We start from the raw sequence: 19,326 nt of genomic DNA on the forward strand, positions 1-19,326 counted from the left end.
TTGAAATATAGAGATGATGGAATGTAGATTTTTATTTTCTGAGTCTGTTTTTGACTAGCTTGCCACCAGAGAGGGAACCAAACTCTTCTCCATGCTCCTTCAACCATGATTGTGACCCATGTGGTTACAGTTTGTTCATCTCTAAGGTGGAGGTGAAGGCCTGCGTTGCAGATCCTATTGAAGGTTAACCTACCTCCCAAGCATGAAGGGAGGTCACTGAAGAGTCAGGTCCCTTTTTTACAGAAGGTGGAAGAATAAGAGGCTTGTTCTCCTCATGTCCTCCTCGAATGTCCCCTTACTGTTCATTTGTTCTCAGAGTCCTGTAGCATCCAGTTGCATTGGTTTGAGGCTTGCACGTGCTCTGGGCAGCTGATGCAGGCAGTCAGGAGAGTTCAGAAGTTGTGGACTCCTGAAGGTTGAAGCAATTTTCTTCTTTGTTCCTCTGTTTTTAATTTACTGCTCAGGGGGAAAGAGCAGGGGCATGTCCTGTGGGGGAGGAAGGAATATGACCTGTTGCTCAGTTTAATGCCAGAGCAAAAAAATTACAACTCAGATTATGTGCAGAAGCATGATGCTGTCCCTGGGTGAAGTGCATCCAGTACAGGGATGCCAAACTCGTACACTGTTCCCTAGGTATATTTTTCTTTTACTGTTGCTCCCAGAAAAGCCATCCTGCATAAAAGGAATTAAATGGCACAAAGCTTTGTGTTTAGCAGGGGACAGGAATCAATGGCTCTGGAGCATGTTAGTTGTTAGTTTCTATCTGTTGGCCTATTAGCACCGGTGCGGCTTGGAACCAACGAGAGAGTCGCTGAAGCCAGGGAATGGAAGATGAGTTACATTATTTACCGGAGCTGATTCTGATGTTTTGGCACTCTTAGCATGTGCGTATAGCCAAGCTGATGTTTGGGACAAACAGCCTTGTCCCTGAGTTTGTTCTGTGGAACTCTTTAATTCCAACGTAGCAGCCTGCTGCATGGCTATTGGCAGCCCCACATCCAAATACACACTGTGCCTGCACAGTGAGCTATTTTGGCCTGAGCAGATGGATTTATGCCTGAGTGTAATTGTGGGCCGGGGTGGTAGTTTGGTGTGATCCATTAGGACTTAAAGTCAATATGCAGTCTGAGAACCAGCTTATCTCAAGTGAAGATTTAAGCTCTAATATCTCAGTAATTTGGCTGTTGCTCAGTTTTGTTTTCTTCCCACTCGTGCGGCCCTCTGAGCTGAATCACAAGCTCACCTAAAACATGTTTTATTCAGCAAAAGGCTGGACTTTTATCTTGTAGAAATCCTGTGTAAGAATGTGCATGCTGAATACCTCCCAAGCAGAGTTAATGTAGCTTTAGTCTGTTCTGAGGCAGACTTCTTATTCATAACCACAGGGTAATGACGTTACAGTAAGAGGACTAAAAAAATATCTGACTTGTGGTTTTCTTATATCCTCAATTAACCATACAGTAATGTTTCACCTTTTGAAAACATCTTTTGCTGAGACCTTTGCATATGCTTCATCACATGAGTGATGTGAATGGGGCTTTTTAACCCAGTAACAAAGATCTGTTTGGGATATAGCCTGCCATTCAGCAATTCCTACATTTGCTTCCACATGCCTGTGTTAGCTTTTAAAACTGCTTGTTCACTCTCAAGGTCCTGTTTTGGGTTTGCTTTTGCTATGTTCCCTTGATGTGAAGAGAAACAGCTACCTGGCCTGGTTGGTTGAACGCTTGAGGAGATGTTCTTTAGAGATTTTAATGTCACAAATAGATGACTTTAGCCTGAAACAGTGTTTCTGTTTTTTTGTTTTTTGTTTTTTGTTTTTTTGCAAGGCTGCAGAACTGTTTTTCTTGACATTCTGAGAGAATTCAAAGTAGAGAGATCAGATGTTCCTTGACAAAAACAGACCAATTGTATGTGTACTCCTGGGGATACCTTACATATAAGCGTATAAAAGGATACATGTTTAATTTGCAGCTTCCTGACAAATCAATAGCCAGCCTGGTGAAATTTTACTACTCCTGGAAGAAGACAAGGACTAAAACTAGCGTGATGGACCGTCATGCTCGTAAACAAAAAAGGGAACGTGAGGAAAGGTAGGTTTGCAAGCAGAAAGGCTGGGTATTGACACACACTGATTTCTTTAGACTATCTCAGACATTACTGTTAGCTTGTAAGAAACTAGCCATAGGATTTTCCCTCATGTTTTCTGGTACCATGCCTTTTCCCCCACCCCGTTATGCGTGTTTTGCTTTGCTTAAAGCCAAAAAGAATGTGTCAGCAATTAGGTGTGCTCCCTTCACCAACACTGTGCAATTCCTGGTTACCCTCTAGTGCAATGGTCACCATCCCAACATGCTAGGTGTTGTTTTTTTTTTTTCTGATACTGCTTGAGGGTGGAGAAAATGAAATTAAAACTGATGTTTACAAGCTGTTTAGCACTGGTGTCAGCAGGGCCAGAAAATGAGTAGCACAATGTAAGTAATAAAAACTAGAAACCTGCCTTTATTTCCTCTGTAATACTCAGGAGAATGAGAACATGTACTCAGTGTGGCATAGGTTGCAGTGCAGCACCTCTGAGCCCATGCATATGCACCCACACCCCCTTTCCTCCGCCTTTCACATGAAAACCTGTGAGTGAGGTTTTCAGGTCAAGCTGTATTCCCTGAGATAAGTGAAGTCAGGCCATTTTTTATTTGAGTGAGTGAGAAGAGGTTGCAGGGAAGCTTAGGGTAAGCCCTTTGGCAGGGATGCCCCAAGAAGTACTGGTTGTATTGAGATCTGAGGGTGATGGTAGTCGGAAGCTTACTAGCTAGTGAGCTTTTAAATCCTGCAGGTACAGCTTTCTCTGCATGTTCGCTCTCTTGGGTACCCCTGTGTGCCATTTACAGAGGTGGCTCAGCCAGAGGTCTCGTGTCTATTGCTGGAGATAACTGCAAAGTTAATGCCACTTGGTGATTTTGCCTCATTCTGGAGCTCTAAGGCCTCAGAAACATGGTGGTCTCAGATGTTTTGGAGGGAAAGCCATCCCTTTAAACAGCAACAGGTCTGTCTGCTTAACATAGGTGCCTTCTCAACCTGTGCTAAAATGCTGCTCGTGTCTTTGCAGCCAAACTTGCCCAATCTTGAAGCGTGTCTGGCTTTGGTAAACTCCTAAGTTGAGCAAAGTTCTGTAAAAGCTTTTCCCTCCAAGGAGTTGCTGCTCCAGCTGTGTGCTGGCTCCAGGGCTGGATGACGGAGCCCTGTTTGGGAGGGGGGAGGAAAGACATTTCCAGGGTTGAGATGTGCTATACTGAGTCACTCAACCTCTCCCGTCTTTCCACTTGATCAACAGTGCTTGTTTAACAGGCAAGACTGGGGAGAAAACTACCAGGCAGCACATTTGATATTTGGCCTGGCTTTCTCTTCCTCACTGTGTTCTTCAATGCAGAGGCTGTCTTGATTTTCTTCTTCCCATCCTGCTTATTTCCTTCTAATTTGTAAGGAGGAAAAATGTCAGTTATAAGGAATGTGTGTTTGTCTAGTACTATGTAGTTTAAGATTTTTTTTGTCTATACTGCCTCTTTAATTTTGTTCTGTGCTCATAAAATGGAATCACTGCCATTTGGAAAGACAATTCTCTGGTCCATATCCTCTGGCCACAAGGAGGCTGGGGAAGAACTGTCTGGGCAGCCTTGTACTGTGATGTTGGAACCTTTGAGGAAGGCAGCTAGGTTGGAAATGCATAAATTTGCATTACATCTACAGCTTGATGTTAGGCTTCCCTTCTTCCCCTCCACTGTGTCAAGTAGTCAAGCCCCTACAAATCCAAGCGTTTGTCAGCATACCCACGTGGAGTGTGGGAGCAAAGCTGGGTGAGTTCACGATACCCAAGTTTTGATGTAGTACTGAGCCACTGGGTGTTGGCAAAATCTCAAGAATGTCTTTCAGTTAATAATGATCATTGTCTAAAACTGCAAGAGTGAGTGAGTGGGTTTTGATCTAGTTTGTGTCTGGAGAACTTGTTGGAATTTGAGAGCAAACTGCCAGCACAGTGAAGCCTGTGGGGTTTGGTTTCTGCAGAAAGGTTGACAGCTGGGCCCAGTTGAGAACACGAGGCAGCTCTGCTGGGGATGAGGTTAAGGGAAGAGGCAGCCTGAGGTGTCTTGCTCAAGTGCTGTGCTTTCTCTGCTGTGGCTAGGCAGGGAAGTTCACCTATTCTTCAGGTTATCATGAAAACAGCTCCCAGTGCATTTGGAACCAGGTTTTCAGGAGCTCTTGCTGGTTGTGTGCAAGGGGTCTTGTACATGCAAATCTCAGAGGGGTCCTTGAGAGTTGTATTTCTTGGAATCATGACTGTACAAATGAAATATCCTGTGGGTCAGCAGGGGGTTGCAGGAGTGGCTTGTAAAGTGGTTGTCCTCATAGTGATGGACGTCAAGTCACCCAGCAGTGAGTTCCTTAAGTGACACCTGCACAGCTGCAAGGAGGCAGCCATGAGTCACTGTTGTGAGTATTCCTTAGCACCTGCCTTACCTGTGGCACACGCCAGCCTGTTGTTCCCTGCTCCTCCGGAAATACCCACACTGAGCACAGCTCCCCTTGGGTTCTCCTGCCTAGCTTGGAGCTGCTGTGACATACCTCATCCAGCTGAAGTTCCTCCTCCAGGCTGTGAAGTTTGACATGACAAAATAGACTTTTTTTTTCATATAGTAATTTAAAAAAAACGCTTTGATTAGATCAGCTTATTTCTTCAGTTTCTGGGCATCATCCCAAATGGTGCAATTAACTTTAGTTGTGTACAGTACAAAAACTCTAAACGGTGAAAATACATTCGATTTAATGTCTGATTAAAATTCCAATGAAGCCAATCTGTCCAGGTGTGCCAAGGTCACTTTCAATATGGCCCCAATTTCATGCATTTTATTATTCTGTAACTGATACCTCATTTTCTTTTCCAAAGGAGGATGAAATTGGAGATTGTGACTTAAAAAGAACCCAACATTTTAATGTTTGTTCTTGAGGGAGTTCATCTTGTGCATATCATTCTGGTTAAATGTTAGAGTTGTATGAAGTCTGTGTTAGAACTGCTTGCTGGTATTCTAAATCTTTGTTTCTGTCTGGGTTTGCCTGAAGTTAGAATTCTCAGTGTCTGATGTTCTTTTAAAGAAAATTTGTTAGCTATGTATCCAGTCTCCACCCAAGCAGACTTATTTTGCATAAGTAGACCACTCTCCACTTTCTCTAAAATAAATATCTCTAGTATCTTTACAACTATGGAATAATTGGAATAATTGCATGCACCAGTACAGGTTGGGGGATGACCTGCTGGAGGGGAACTCTGCGGAAAGGGACCTGGGTGTCCTGGTGGACGACAGGTTGGCCATGAGCCAGCAGTGTGCCCTTGTGGCCAAAAAGGCCAATGGCTTACTGGGGTGCATTAAAAAGAGCGTGTCCAGCAGGTCGAGGGAGGTGATCCTCCCCCTCTACTCTGCCCTGGTGAGGCCTCATCTGGAGTACTGCGTCCAGTTCTGGGCTCCCCAGTACAAAAAAGACAAGGATCTCTTGGAAAGAGTCCAGCGGAGGGCCACGAAGATGGTGAAGGGCCTGGAGCATCTCTCCTATGAGGAAAGGCTGAGTGAACTGGGTTTGTTCAGCCTTGAGAAGAGAAGACTGAGAGGGGACCTGATCCAGGTCTATAAGTATCTAAGGTGTGGGGGGCAGAATGGCGAGGCCAGACTGTTTTCAGTGGTGAGTGGAGACAGGACAAGGGGAAACGGCTGGAAACTGCAGCATAGGAAGTTCCGCACAAACATGCGCAAGAACTTCTTTACAGTGAGGTGACGGAGCACTGGAACAGGCTGCCCAGGGAGGTGGTGGAGTCTCCTTCTCTGGAGATGTTCAAGACCTGCCTGGACGCCTACCTGTGCGACCTGCTGTAGGGAACCTGCTTTGGCAGGGGGGTTGGACTCGATGATCTCTGGAGGTCCCTTCCAACCCCTACAATTCTGTGATTCTGTGAACTAAGAATTTTTTTGACTTAAGAAACAAATAAATGGGGCAGAAGGGGAGGGGAAGCAACAAACCAAAATTGCAGACCACCGAAGAGCCCACCCTGGTCAAAAAATATAAGGAAAGCTGCTGAATTGCATCTGTACATTTTTTGGCATGTTATTTATAGAGAAACAGAGCCTCACAAAGTAATACAGTACTATTTACTTTTGTATTTCAGTGAGGACGAAATGGAGGAAGCGAATGGAAACAACCCTATTGATATTGAAGTTGAACAAAACAAGGAGAGCAAAAAGGAGGTATAACTCTTTTCTTACTACTGTGCAAATGAAAGTGTTTACTTACTAACTGCTTGATGTAGAAGCTGACAGTATCTAATTTTCTTTATTTGTGCTTTGTATGGTTGTCATACAAGAAAAGAATTGTCTTCAGAATTGTTCTTCGATCAAGACAAGTATAAATAAATGAGAACAAAAGTGGAAAATCTGAAGACTTTTCCAGCACATGCTAGTATACTACATGGATGTTTGGAGTCTTTGTTCAGAGTTGGCTGTGTTAGCTTGAAGCACTCTCAGTGGTGGTTGAAGGCAACCTAACTATTTGCCGAGATGGAGTAGGAGCACTTCTGTCCCTCTGTGGATGGCTTGGTGGAAGGGATATAAATCCTTTAAACCTTTAGACCGTTCTAGATAGACTAACAGGAGTATATTTGTCTATTATATAGGCTCTAAGGCAAATTCCTGATCTACTGAAATCCTTGGGGACAGTCCTGAGGGTTTCAGTGATGCCAGGATTGCAGGAACAGTTGTGAATGATAGAGGGGAGAGTTTTTGTATGGACAGTTTTTGTCTGGCAGAGAGGCCTTGTCATTATGTGCAGAATATTGTGCTTACTTAAAACATACTACTTGAACCTCACTTGAGATGCTTTAATTTTAAGTTGGCATGAAGTTCTGGATGAAGCCACGCAGATGGACGTACACTTCTGAAAACTTAACTCCGTGATGCTCATCTGAAAAGCATATACTTTATTTTCAGGCATGTAACTTGTGGGTTATTTGGCCCCAAACAAAAGAACCTTGCAATTCAGCAGCAGTATGGGTTGTATGTATGTATCAGTGCTACAGGAAGGCGTTTACCCTAAAGCCTTCTCCTTGAATAACTCCATCTGCTGGCTTCATGTAGCCTGCTTTCTCTCAGTAATGACATCTGATTTATTTTTTTAATAATCTTTAAAAGAGGCTATTTATAGGAAAAGAGCAATAAAATTATTTAAAACTGTGACTGCACAACAGGCAAGAGCAAGGACCTAGAGCAGTGTTGTTTGTCAGTCACTATCAGTGAGATTAATTCTTCTAACAAATTATTCTGAAGGGAAGCAACTGAAAAAATCATAGCATTCTGGTCTGTTCTCTACACACGTGGAGTGCTCCATAGGCTTCCCTGAAACAGCCTTCCACCATCAGTGTCTCTGATTTCCTAGGAGCAGGGTTAATGTGAACATACTCATTCATTCTTACAAGAAGCTGAGTTGTTGAAAGCCTTAACAACACCCTAACTTGAAAGATTCTGGTTAAGTATCAGTGGCATACTGTGGCTGTCCAGAATGTCTTGTGAATAATTAATAATATCATTTGAATTCCCATTTTTTTAAATTAAAAACGTTTCTAGTTAGTATTTCACACTTTATTTTCTGAAAGACTGCATCTGCTACAGACCTTTCAATCCCTTTTATTACTGCTTCCTTCTCGAAACACCGTCTTGCTGTGAACTTGCTGCAGAAGGGGGGAACAGTAGCTCTTCACCAGCTTTGCTGCCTCTGCTTTAAGGCCAGAGCAGAGCAGATGGCAAATAACTACCATCAAGATATTTGCAGAAAGTCTTGCATGGGAGTTGAATGCCCCTCTTTGACACTGCCCTCAGCCACAGCGTGCTCTAACCCAACTCGAAGGTCAGTTGAATTCACCAACTGTGTGCCAAACGCTGGCTGCAAGGGCAGGCAGCCTTCTGGGGGCTCTTCTGGACAGTGACTGGTTGTACTGCTGGCCAGAACAAAGCTGACAACCAGCTTTGACTGAGTGGAGTTAATTCAGTTTTGCAGTACTTCAGCCTGGGGCTGATTTAAAATGCCTCAAGAGAGCAGGTATCTGGAAGAGGGGCTGTTCCTGGTAGTTGCATTTAGTGACTTGGTCAGCCACGCACCAGCAGCCCCAGACTGTTACCGTAAAGAACCTCCCTGTCCCAGCCTCATGGAGACAGTTTTTCAGCTCTTAAGATGTGTCACTTACTGTATGAGCTGTCGAGAAATACTGGGACTTCTCAGAGTATCTGAAATCTCTCATCTGTGTTTCCTCTTTTGGGGATCATTGGAGGGGGAATCTTCCCTTTTCTTAGTACTTTCAGTATTACTGCAGCTGCTCAGGTTCCCTCAGATGGTGACTCCATAATACAGATGTCAGGGTCATTTCTTAACATCTCTTCCTGAGGCAGTTGCTCCTAGAAATGCCTTGCATTTCATCCCATGCATGGATTGAGCTTGGTCTTTCCTTTTTAAACCATCAAATCTGAGTAAGCCTTCTTTGTATTAAAGGGGTTTGTATGAAGTGTTTTAGGTAGCAGTGGCAATTTCTGAATAGAGGAGTGCTGCTAAATTCTGCATTTTAATTGTTTTTCATGAGTTGATGGTGGCCAGGAAAGCAAGAGTTTCCAAGATAGGGTAGATTTCCAAAGTCTGTGCAGTATCACTGGAGCTTAGAGGCATTTGGAGCTGTCAAGAACCATTCTGTGATGGATCTGGAGCACAAGTCTTATGAGGAGTCGTTGAGGGAATTGGAGTTGTGTAGTCTGGAGAGGAGGGGGCTCAGGGAAGACGTTATTGCCCTCTACAACTGCCTGAAAGGAGATTGTGGTGAGATGGGGCCTGGTCTCTTCTCCTGTGTTACTGGTGATAAGACTGCAGGCAGTGGCCTCAAGTTGCACCGGGGGAGCTTCACTTTGGTGGACGTTAGGAAGAATTTCTTCTGCAAAAGAGCAGTCAGGTGCTGCAACAAGCTGCCCAGGGAGGTGGTGGAGTCACCGTCCCTGGAGGTGTCCAAGAATGTTTAGATGTTGTACTAAGGGATGTGGTTTAGTGCGGAAAGGTTAGTGGTAAGGGAATAGTTGAACTGTTTGATCTTGGAAGTCTTTTCCAACTCTGGTGATTCTATGATTCTGCTAGAGCTCTGGCTTTTTGTTCACAACATGGATGAGCTTCACTTTTTTTTTTTTTTTTTTTTTTTTGCACAGTGTAGAAGAGTCATCTGAAACTTGCTTTCATTTTTACTTAAAGTTGAAGCTTCTGAGATACTTGCAGTGCCAGCATTGCCTGTTGGTCACCTTATGGCTTGAACTTGATGGAGACATTACTGCACGATCCTGTGAAATTCTGTATGCAGATGAAATATGAATAAACCTGAAACATCTAACCATGTTGAATAATTTACCTGGCTTGGTTATCAAAGTGCTTGCTTCTGAAGCAGAGTGCAGAGCTTACCTCATTTGTTTGTAACTAAGCCAGCCTGATTTCTCCTGCTCCCTACTCTCCACTGCAGAAAAGAAATCTGGTCTATCTCCCACAACAATAACTATTATTTCTTGCTCCTGGGCTTGCCTTAGGCATCATCTCTCATGAATTTCTTCATGCTAGAAGAGGCAAGAAATAAGTCGGGAACAGACAATTGTCCACATTACTGCTCCAGTATGTCTCCTGAGTCCGTGCAGAGTGTGCAGGATATTGTTTGCTGCAGCTGCTCTGGGCTTTTCCGGGCTCTGGGAGGCAGAGCCAAGTGCTTACAGGGGGCTTTGTGCAACCTTGTGTGAGTTTTAGTGTTTGCTAATGAGCAAATGCCACAGATTGGGTAGAAACTGCATGTAGCTGCAAATTAGGAGGGGAACAATAGTGCTAACTGAGGCCAATGTTTTAAAACTGGCAGTGATTGAGTGGAGGATTTCAGATGTGTGGCCTCTCCTCCCTGCTTTCTCTCCTCCTGCCTGTCTTCTTCTGTTCTGTGTTCTGGGCAATATTCCAGCCACTGGATAATAAATCTTGGGTGTGTGTTGCTTATTGAGAGTAACTTCTGGAAGAGATGATTGGTATTAGGGAATCAAACGTGCTCTTTTAAGGATCTTTAATATTGCATCTTACCTAGTATACCTGTTAGCAGTGTGAGGCTAGTGCTTTGCTTTAGCCAGAGTGCATACGAATTAGTGGTGTGTGAAGTATTCCCTTTTCCAAAAGAGATTCAAATTTTGTTTGTGGGCAAACGGCATTACTTGAATTGAACATTATATATCAGTGCGAGGCAGGAAAACTTAGCTTCCAAGAAACTGCTTAATGATCTAAGAACTGCTTTGTAGTCACCTCACTGCTTCATCCTTAGCTTTTAAATTAGTTTGCTATATCCTTTTCCTGTCTGACATAAAGAAAAGATAACTTTTTATAAACTTTGCTAGCTGTGTTCTTCTCCTGTCTCCAAGTTCCACTTTGCTTTCTTCTGCTGTTCAGCTAAAGTAATGTGTTGAGAGCTGATGTCAAAGGCAGGAAGAGAGGTTCTGGAGTCTTTGCAAGTATCCAGAATATTTAAAGGACAGAAAATTCCCAAAATGGGAATGTGCCGAGAAACCAGCTTCTGCTGTGAATGTTGAAAGCTGGCTAGAAGAAAGATTAGTATAAGACAGTGTATGTATGACGTGCTACTTATAGCAAAACAAAATCTTCCCAATTTCAAGCTACTTCTTTCATTCTGCAAGCTGAGGATGACTGAAAATGAGCACCTGAAGTATCTTGCTAATGTGAGAGCATAAATCCTTGTTTGAAAAATGACTGGTATCTAGAATTGTGTTTTTTGTGATCACTCTAGAATTCTTGTACAGAGCAGCCACAGCTTGTATGAATATTTACTTGGTCACTTAAAGCTTTTTGCACGTGTTTTATAAAATCTTTCCTAGGTGCCTCCTGCTGAAACCGTTCCTCAGGTGAAGAAGGAGAAGCACAGTACACAGGCCAAGAACAGAGCGAAGAGGAAACCTCCCAAAGGAATGTTCCTTTCTCAAGAGGATGTGGAGGCCGTTTCTGCCAATGCCACAGCTGCTACCACTGTACTCAGACAACTGGACATGGAATTAGTCTCAATCAAGCGACAGGTATGAGTGATGTAGTTGAGGAATAGCTGCTAGTTTTGTTGGTACTGCCTGTCACATCTGCACAATTCCCAGGAATGTGTAGCTAGATGATAACTGTGCACATCATTATGTGGCTTAATTGACAAGCTGCTGGCCTTATGCTGTAAATTAACGCAGCCATGTGCTTTCTTCTGTTATGCTTTTGTTCTATGAGATGCCTACTTTGTATCAAAAGTGAAGCAAAGGAAAATCCATAGCACTGACCTGAAGGAACTTCTTTTGGCTCCTGGTGTTTCTTACAGTTCAAAGTTCCTTCCTTTTAACTATGAATTTCCTTCAGATATCCTTGATTTCACAAGTTTGATTTCAATCTGCAGCAGTCAATTTTCTTTATCTTTTCCTATGGCACTTTTGGAACAGACCAACGTGCTTTTTTTTTTTTCTTCTTCTTTCCTAGACAGGCATCATACATACTTTCCTACATACCTTTTGTTAATCTGATGGATCTGTCTTTTAAATGGTTATGGACAAATGTTACGAACAAATGTTTTTTCAAATATCTATTAGTATAGACAGGTTTACTACATGAGCCTGTTTCCTGGATGAGAACATTTTCAGTGTTTTTAAAGTAGAGATCTGGCTCAAGCTCTTTATTAAACTTAATAGAATTGGTATTTTGGCCTGAAGCCTTCTTGGCGCTCAGGGAGAAGCAGAGCTCTCTAGCAGTTTTTGATTCATTACTTGCTGTGAACAGGGCTTTCATCTTATAGTGGGCTCTATACAGACCTGGAAGTTGGAGCAGTTATTGCTCCAAACGAGTTGCAGGTAGGATAGAATAAAATAAACAAGGTCTTCTAATATCTTCTAATACTGTAATTGCACCTACATTCCTTTATTCTAAATAATTGTTTTAATCAGGAAAGATAGGTGATGAGAAGCAGGATGCTAAGGTGGTGTGTTTCCCCCTGGGGCTGCTGGAAGCTGGCCTGCCAAAGGTCTTCATCCTTGTTAAAGAGATGAAATTTTCTTTACAGATTCAAAATATCAAACAGACAAACAGCGCTCTCAAAGAAAAACTTGAAGGTGGGATAGAACAGTACAGACTTCCGGAGGTAGGATCATTTTCTGACCCTTGTTTCTTGTGGAGATGAAAGCTAATCTGTATCACCATATCAGGGCTGTTCATCTGGTCGGTCAGCTAGGACCAGTGCCTTGTTATCAGGGTGAATCAAGACCTACACCGTGTTCACTGTTGTCATGTAATGGAAGTGGGGATGAGAGGGAAGAAGGAGCAATGCTTCACATGTGCAAATGGTTTCTAGCAGAAGTACTAGTATCCCAGATTTTTTTTCAGTGTTGTATCCCCATGCACCTGTGAGATGTGATTGCTTTGCTCTATGTGCTGAGAAATGAGGAGGTACATTAACGGCCTGTCCTTTCTCTTGGCACTCAGTGCTTTGCTGTTTTTCTTCCAACTCTGGCACCTCATGATGGAAATAATTTGACCAAGATTACAGAGGGTGCTTGTGATAAAGACAAGTAGGTGCTTCTGAAGAGTTTGTGGCTCTTGGTTATCTGCTGAGACTGTTCCCTATCTTTTTATATCATCTGGTGACTTACAGGTGCCGTGTGTCACAGTTAACTGAATAGATGCCACGCGCAGCTCTTTGGAAACAGCGCCGCCACTAAAATGAGTGATAGTTTGACTAACAGTGAATTAATTGCTGTGTTTTTGTGAGGCTTTTATGAACTCAATTACAAGTGGAAGTTGCTGGTTATGTTAATACAAGCTATCTGAATTTTTTTATGCCATCTAGGTTGTTCAGAAATTTAATGCACGTTGGACCACAGATGAGCAGCTTCTTGCTGTGCAAGGTATGGCACTACAAGTGTATTTGTACTTCAGGAGGTTATAATCAAATCTCTTGCATTTCATAGCTGTTTCGGAGCAGCAGCTAATGGAGGATTTTGATGTTGTTTATTAATGCATAAAAAACAGAACTGAACAAGGAAACTGTTGTCAGCCTCTCCCTCAACAATATGTGTTTTACCATATGAGCACTTGCATCTAATCTCTGCTTGTCCCTGCTTTCTGAAAGGGAAACCCTGCTGCGTCACTGCTTTGCTCTTTGTCTGTGCAACTTCTCAAGCAATACAGCCAGATTTACACAGGTCTTCTAGATTTCGTTCTGCCTGTCTGCTACAGCTCCTTTTTCTTCTGCGGGGCTAGTCTTAATTGTGCCTCATGCACAACTGAGACTGTTTCATGCTGGTTTAATCAGAGAAGGACTTGAAAACTAGGCAGAAGTTCAGCTTTGGATCCTTTTGCTGTGACTTGAGCCTGATTTGTAGTCTTTGTGAAAATAACACTTTTGTTTTTCTTCTTGATGCTTTTAGCAATCAGGAAATATGGACGAGACTTTCAGGCAATCTCTGATGTGATTGGTAACAAATCTGTGGTGCAAGTGAAAAACTTTTTTGTAAATTACCGACGTCGTTTCAACATAGACGAAGTTCTACAGGAATGGGAGGCAGAACACGGCAAAGAGGAGACAAATGGAACCAATAGCCAGAAGCCCGTAAAATCCCCTGATAATTCCACTAAAATGTCTGAAGAGGAAGATGAGGTAAATTCCATTCAAAAATGACAAAGTTTCCAATTTGAGCTCAGTTCATATACATATAGAGGGGTTTGTGTGTGTATCTTCAGTGAGTCAGTTTTTATTTCTAGAATAAATAAAGTGCAGCTGAGATTATTTTGCTTCGGCTCTACAGATCCCAACATTGATTTTGGGAATGCTAGATGTATATGAAAGTGGAAAGAGAGCACTTAGTCTGCAGCCCTCTGATGGTATCTCATCGGTACGCAGACGTTTTAATGATTCTTGCTGCTGAAACCTGATAGGTATTTATATGACTTGGATGTTTTCCCTGCACGCAGTTCTCCAAGCAGTTGTTCTAGGTTTGGCTTTGTGAGACTTCACAGACTTCTGAGGCAAAGCTGTCTTTCTTTTTGATCATGGAGTGGTTTCACTTGAGGGAAGGGAAGAAGTCTATAAACAATGAAGTGTGTGATACTTACTGTTTGTTCTGGAATTACCTAGCGGCAAGATTTCCTTGAATTTACAGCAGTTTCTGTGAAGGCATTCTAGAAACAGCCTTTCTGCTCTCCCTGATGGAGGCTCACTGAGGTACTATTTTTCGAAAGACAGTGCGTGCTTAAAGTTGACTAAGAGATTGGTTTAAATACCGAAGTTGGCCATAAAAATGTAATATTGACACATTATTGCAAAAGAAAACTGCACTTAAAGGTTTGTATGCTTAAAAAAAAATAAAATCTGATCAAGGGCTTCTTTGGGGCTAGTTTTACAAGGCAGCTTGGTGTAAAAGCTGCATCTTCTCAAATGCAGTCAACAGTAAAAGGCAAATTTTGGTCTGGCATGGGCTGAATAAAAATAATTGTAAGATTTCTCCATCTACTGGATATTTTTTCCTAAGTTGCCTTGATTGTGGTTGGTTCACTTGTAGATTGCTTCTTGTTCAGTTGCTCAGAGAGCAGAACTTCATTGCTTCACAAATCCTAGTAGTATGCTCTCCTAAGATGCTAATGTCTAAGGGCTGGGTCCAAAGATAAGAACAGAACCAAACTCAGAAATACGTGCATTCCTAGAAGGAGGGGAATGAAGTTGTCCTGTTTCTCGGGAATTGGAGGAGAAGCAAAGAGGCAAGTGTACTAGTCCATAGCCATCTTTGAAACGGCCAATGTCATTGCCTTTTCCTGTGACCAGTAGAGCTGTATTTCCTTGTCAGTGCTGAACTTCTGAGCCATTGGATTTTCTGTCTTCAAATGCACTCTTGCTTCTCAAAGCTGAGATCCAAAGAGTGTCTCATTTGCGGTAGAAAGCAAATGTCTGCTAATGGCAGGATCTGGTGTTTGTTGCTGCAGCTAAGTGTTTGAATCCTGGAATGAGGTGAATTCCAGACAAGCTGGCTTAGAAGGAGGAAGGAGACTGGAGGCATGACAGCAAGGTCTGGTGATATGGCTTTGGGACAGAAGTTACAGTACTCACGCTAACGGAAAGCACCCTGGCTGGAGTTGAGCGCGTGCTGAGTTGGTAGAAAGTGGAGCAAAACAACAGGCTGGTGGGAATAGTTGCAGAGCCCAGATAAAAGGAAGATACTGTATAACAGTACACTGTGCCTGCAGTACAGGAAGGGATAGGGACAGCTTGTCTGCACCAGGCTGACGCAGGGTGGCAGGAGCTGCCAGCCATGACGTACTGCATGTGCTATAAACTAGCACCGTGTGATGTGGCTTCTGGTTCTCAATGAATCCTCTTCTGGATGGTAGGAACTGCTGTGCTGTTGCTGGGAGGAGGGAAGTGCTGGCAGTGTGAAGAGGATTTTAATTACTAAGCCCTCAGCTTTTTGTAGCAGTGCCAGAGTAAGGGGTGCAAGGGTGTCCCGTGGTGGAGTTCTAATGCCCACTGAGTTCTCTGAGCATATCAGACCTAAATTTTGCCGCTCAATGTAGAGCTCCTGCCTTCAGAGGTAATGTAAGCACTATGCTGCAAGGAGCTGGCTCACTGGTGCCTGCCAGAGTGATTCTGGGCATGAGGAGTGTGACTTGGATTATCACGTAAGCGATCTCTTTGGGCTAGGAGGGGCATTCCTGGCCTGCACTCAAGAGTGCTTCTTTCACAAGCTGCTTGGGTGGGCAGGAGATGATGTTGCTGGCCTAATGCTGCAGTGCCTCAGGTACTGTCTCCTCTGGCATGTGTTGTCTGCCTGGCCCCAGCTTAACAAAAGCTTCGTCAGCCCTCTGACTTTTCTGGGCTTTCCCCTTTGGTCTGTTTTCATAGCAAGTTCCTCTTTTTCTTTTTTTTTTTTTTTTTTTTTTTTTTCTTCTTCTATCCTCCCCCCCACTTTGAAGTGGGAAGGTGAGACATTCTTGGGTCTGGTCTTAATCCTGGTGTGGTACAGAACAGGGGAACCTGTTGTGATTTTCCCCATGTGCCAGGTTTGGCTGTCTTGTCGCTTTCAGTACTTGGGGTAAAGTTTGAAGATAAAAGAAAAAGCCTGTGTATATTCATTTGTGAACTAAACATCTTTTTTTTCTTTTTTTTCCCCTTCCTCCTTCCTTCCAGGCTACTTCTGTTCTTGATGTCAGATATGCATCTGCTTCATGAGAAGGTGCTGTAGCCTAGAACAATTTGTGTTGACTACTGTGTTATCCAGGATATCAGGTATTAGCAAACCTCAGACAGCCATCTGCATCATATCTGTGGACAAGCAGCTATTACCAAAAAAAGGCAAACGCTTCCAGTCCTGTGCTACATCTGCCTTAATCTCCCCTCATTCCTTCATACTGCCTCCACTTTCTTTCAAATGCACCCAGATAGCTCAGCTCTCCATCGCATCAACGTCCTGCTTGAGCATGGGGATTTCTAGAACCAGTAACACCTGTCTGTAATTTCGACCAACCTGCAAAACAAAAGGAGCTCCTTAGCAGCCCCACAGTAACTCTACATGTTAGGAGTTCTTATAATGCTTGGTCTGTAGGGTATAAGTACGTATTGCTGCATGGCCTTGTGGTCTCTGCTTCCTGTGTATTCTTACGATGACACTATTATCAGTGAGCTTTCTATAAAGGAGAGGCCTGTGCACATGCCAGTGGTGTCATGTTTGTTCTGAAATGACGGGGCATGTTAACAAGCAATCTTGAATAATGCAAAGTGATAGGAAATGTTATCTCGAAGGTTTGGTCATTCCAAGGTTGTAAAAGTAATCATTACACTGCTGGTGTGTGCAATTCTTTCCACTGTATTTGTGTGTTCTTGCTTCATAGAAAGCTCCCTAAATGAGCATTTTATTCCTGTATATTTTAATGGCTTTTATTTAGTGCAAAAGGGAAAACGTAACCTGAAACTGTTTGATATGCTTTTTAAACCCTGGCATTCAGCATTTGCATTGTAACTTGTTAAATGAGTGCTACACAACTTTCTTTTTCCTGATCTTCTGCGGGATTAAGTCAAAACAACTTTCTCTGGTGCCTCTCCTTTTTGGAATATGTGCCTTTTTTACATTTGGCTACCATAGGTCACTTCCAGTCCCAGTGTCTCATCCCTTTTCAGGGCGCTGTTTGCCAAAGACATCAAACTACTTCTCCCACTGGAAGTCTGGGCAAGGGTTGGAGAACAAAATTCAACCTTCAAGTAGTTTTTGGTCTCTTGGAAGTTTATTGGAGAAGAGCCGGGTTAATTTCATTGGCCATTTTAACCCCTCTGAAGCACAAGTCGCTTTCATGTTCTGAACCAAAATATGCAATTTAAAATCTAAGAGGTGCTTTTCCAAATACTTGGTGCACGCAGCTTTCAGAACCCCCAGCCCTCTGTGCTGTGATCTGTCTAGCTGGCTTGAGCTGGAGCTGTTCTTGGAAGTCCTGTGTTAGGACTTTGCACCTTGAGCAAGGCAGTTGGCTGCCGAGCAAACAGTATTTAGAGGAGCTAGAAGCAGTATTACTTCTTGCCTGGTGGAAAGCTGCAAAATAACACTAGTCACAAAGCATTTAAAAAATGGTTAATTTAATGATGTTGGAAGAAACCAACAGATGTCTTCGCGGGTGGAGAAATGGACCTTTGCCTCTCTTCCTCTACAGAGGATTAGGGTCAGGACAGCACACAGCAGTGTGCAGCACCAGCTTCCTGATGCAACCTGGAGTGAGCTATTCTTGTCCTGCCCTACAGCTGAGGTGCAGTGCTCAGGGTCTAGCCCCAACTTGGTGCTGATGCTTGAGTCGCTGGGCCGTGCTGCGGTGGCTCAGATTTCTGTATGTAAAGCAGCTAGGTCAATGCCAGCTGGCTGCCAGAGAGCTGCAGTGACATCTCTCAGTGGTCACAGCGCAAGGAAAGGCAGGGAAGTGGCCTCAGTTACCTCTGAGGTTGTCTCTTCCTCTTGTGGGGAAAGTGATTCATCATCAGATATCGAGTGGTGACACGCAGGTGAAGGAGCAGGTGGGTATTTCTTCGGATGTGCTGCAGTGTTTAGCCCCAAAGGGGCCTGTTTTCGTCACTTCCGCAGCTGTTTCTGAGTGTATTCGTTGTGGCAGCTCCAGAGAGATCCTTAGAGTTGATGAGGGGCTGGAAGGGAACCACTCCCTGTCTTCTGTTGGAAACTTCTGGTCTCTTACGTGACCCAAGTCTGTGGCAGCATCCCTGCATCTGTCTGTGTGAAGTGGCAGCTCTGAAGGTGGACCTGTGTGCATCCCATTGGTCCTACAGCTGCTGGATAGGACACCGGTTAGCCAGCGAGAGGTAGGACTAAAGGTGGGCAAACAGCACTGTGAACTGAGCTGACAGTTGTGGTGCAAAGCAGTGCTGCTCGTTAGAAGCACCCTAGTGCTAAATTTCCTGCTCATACCAGTGTGCAGAGACAGATCTGTGCCAGTGTGAGGGGACTGTGCAATCATACCAGCTGGTGGAGCTCATCAGTCTGGGCTCCTGCTGGCCACTGAGCTACCTATGAGGACTTCTCAGTTTTTGCCCTCAAATCTGTCCATCTTACAATCAGAAAAGTTGTGTTTTGGCTTCATCCCCAAGGGGTAAGGGGAAACGTGTATAATTTGTGATATTAGGAAGAAAAAAGTTGTTCAATTACTTTTCAGTTGACAGCTATCTTACTGTAGTTGAGATGTACAATATAATAGCACTGTATTTTAAAGGCTTAGTTTTTTTACATTCTCTTTGTTTTTAAATGCGATAAAATCATTTTAGCTTTTGAAAGTTCAGATGGTTTGGTCTTGTTTAGGTGAAGTCCCTCTTCCTTTTTAAAAATGGATCAAGCATTAGCTACATCAACTGGTTGCATTCTGATTAGAAGGGTCCACAAAGATAACTACGTAAGATAGAATATTCACTTAAATTTTGTTTCTTAAACTATCAATGTGAATGTCATAATTATATATATTTTGTGGAAAATGGGAAATAATTTCTCCTAAGTATAAGTTATTGTGCAAAATATGGTATGGTTAAAGAAAATGATAGTTTAAGTTTTAGTTTTAGAAATCTTAAAGATATAAAAGTGTATTGCATATGCATAAACAAATTTCATTTGTTCTATTTAATTTCTACGTAGTCGTGTAAAGTGCTAGGTAACTTCTTTTATCCACTTATCCATTAAA

General features: G+C 43.1%; 1 protein-coding gene across 1 annotated transcript in view; it reads left to right on the top strand.

Annotated features, from left to right (window-relative positions):
- RCOR1 (REST corepressor 1) overlaps window positions 1-16,336 on the top strand; it is a gene marked incomplete at both ends in the record, with an annotated part of 79,164 nt that extends 62,828 nt beyond the window's left edge. Inside the window, 7 exons of the mRNA XM_079537243.1 lie at window positions 1,975-2,093; window positions 6,209-6,287; window positions 10,974-11,168; window positions 12,182-12,259; window positions 12,965-13,022; window positions 13,545-13,774; window positions 16,295-16,336. Of these exons, the coding sequence (XP_079393369.1) occupies window positions 1,975-2,093; window positions 6,209-6,287; window positions 10,974-11,168; window positions 12,182-12,259; window positions 12,965-13,022; window positions 13,545-13,774; window positions 16,295-16,336 (801 nt within the window). The remainder of the gene's footprint in view (window positions 1-1,974; window positions 2,094-6,208; window positions 6,288-10,973; window positions 11,169-12,181; window positions 12,260-12,964; window positions 13,023-13,544; window positions 13,775-16,294) is intronic.
- Window positions 16,337-19,326: the final 2,990 nt, after the last annotated feature.

The sequence above is a fragment of the Tetrao urogallus genome (assembly GCF_951394365.1).
Source record: "Tetrao urogallus genome assembly, chromosome: 6".
In the NCBI taxonomy this organism is placed as follows: Eukaryota; Metazoa; Chordata; class Aves; order Galliformes; family Phasianidae; genus Tetrao; species Tetrao urogallus.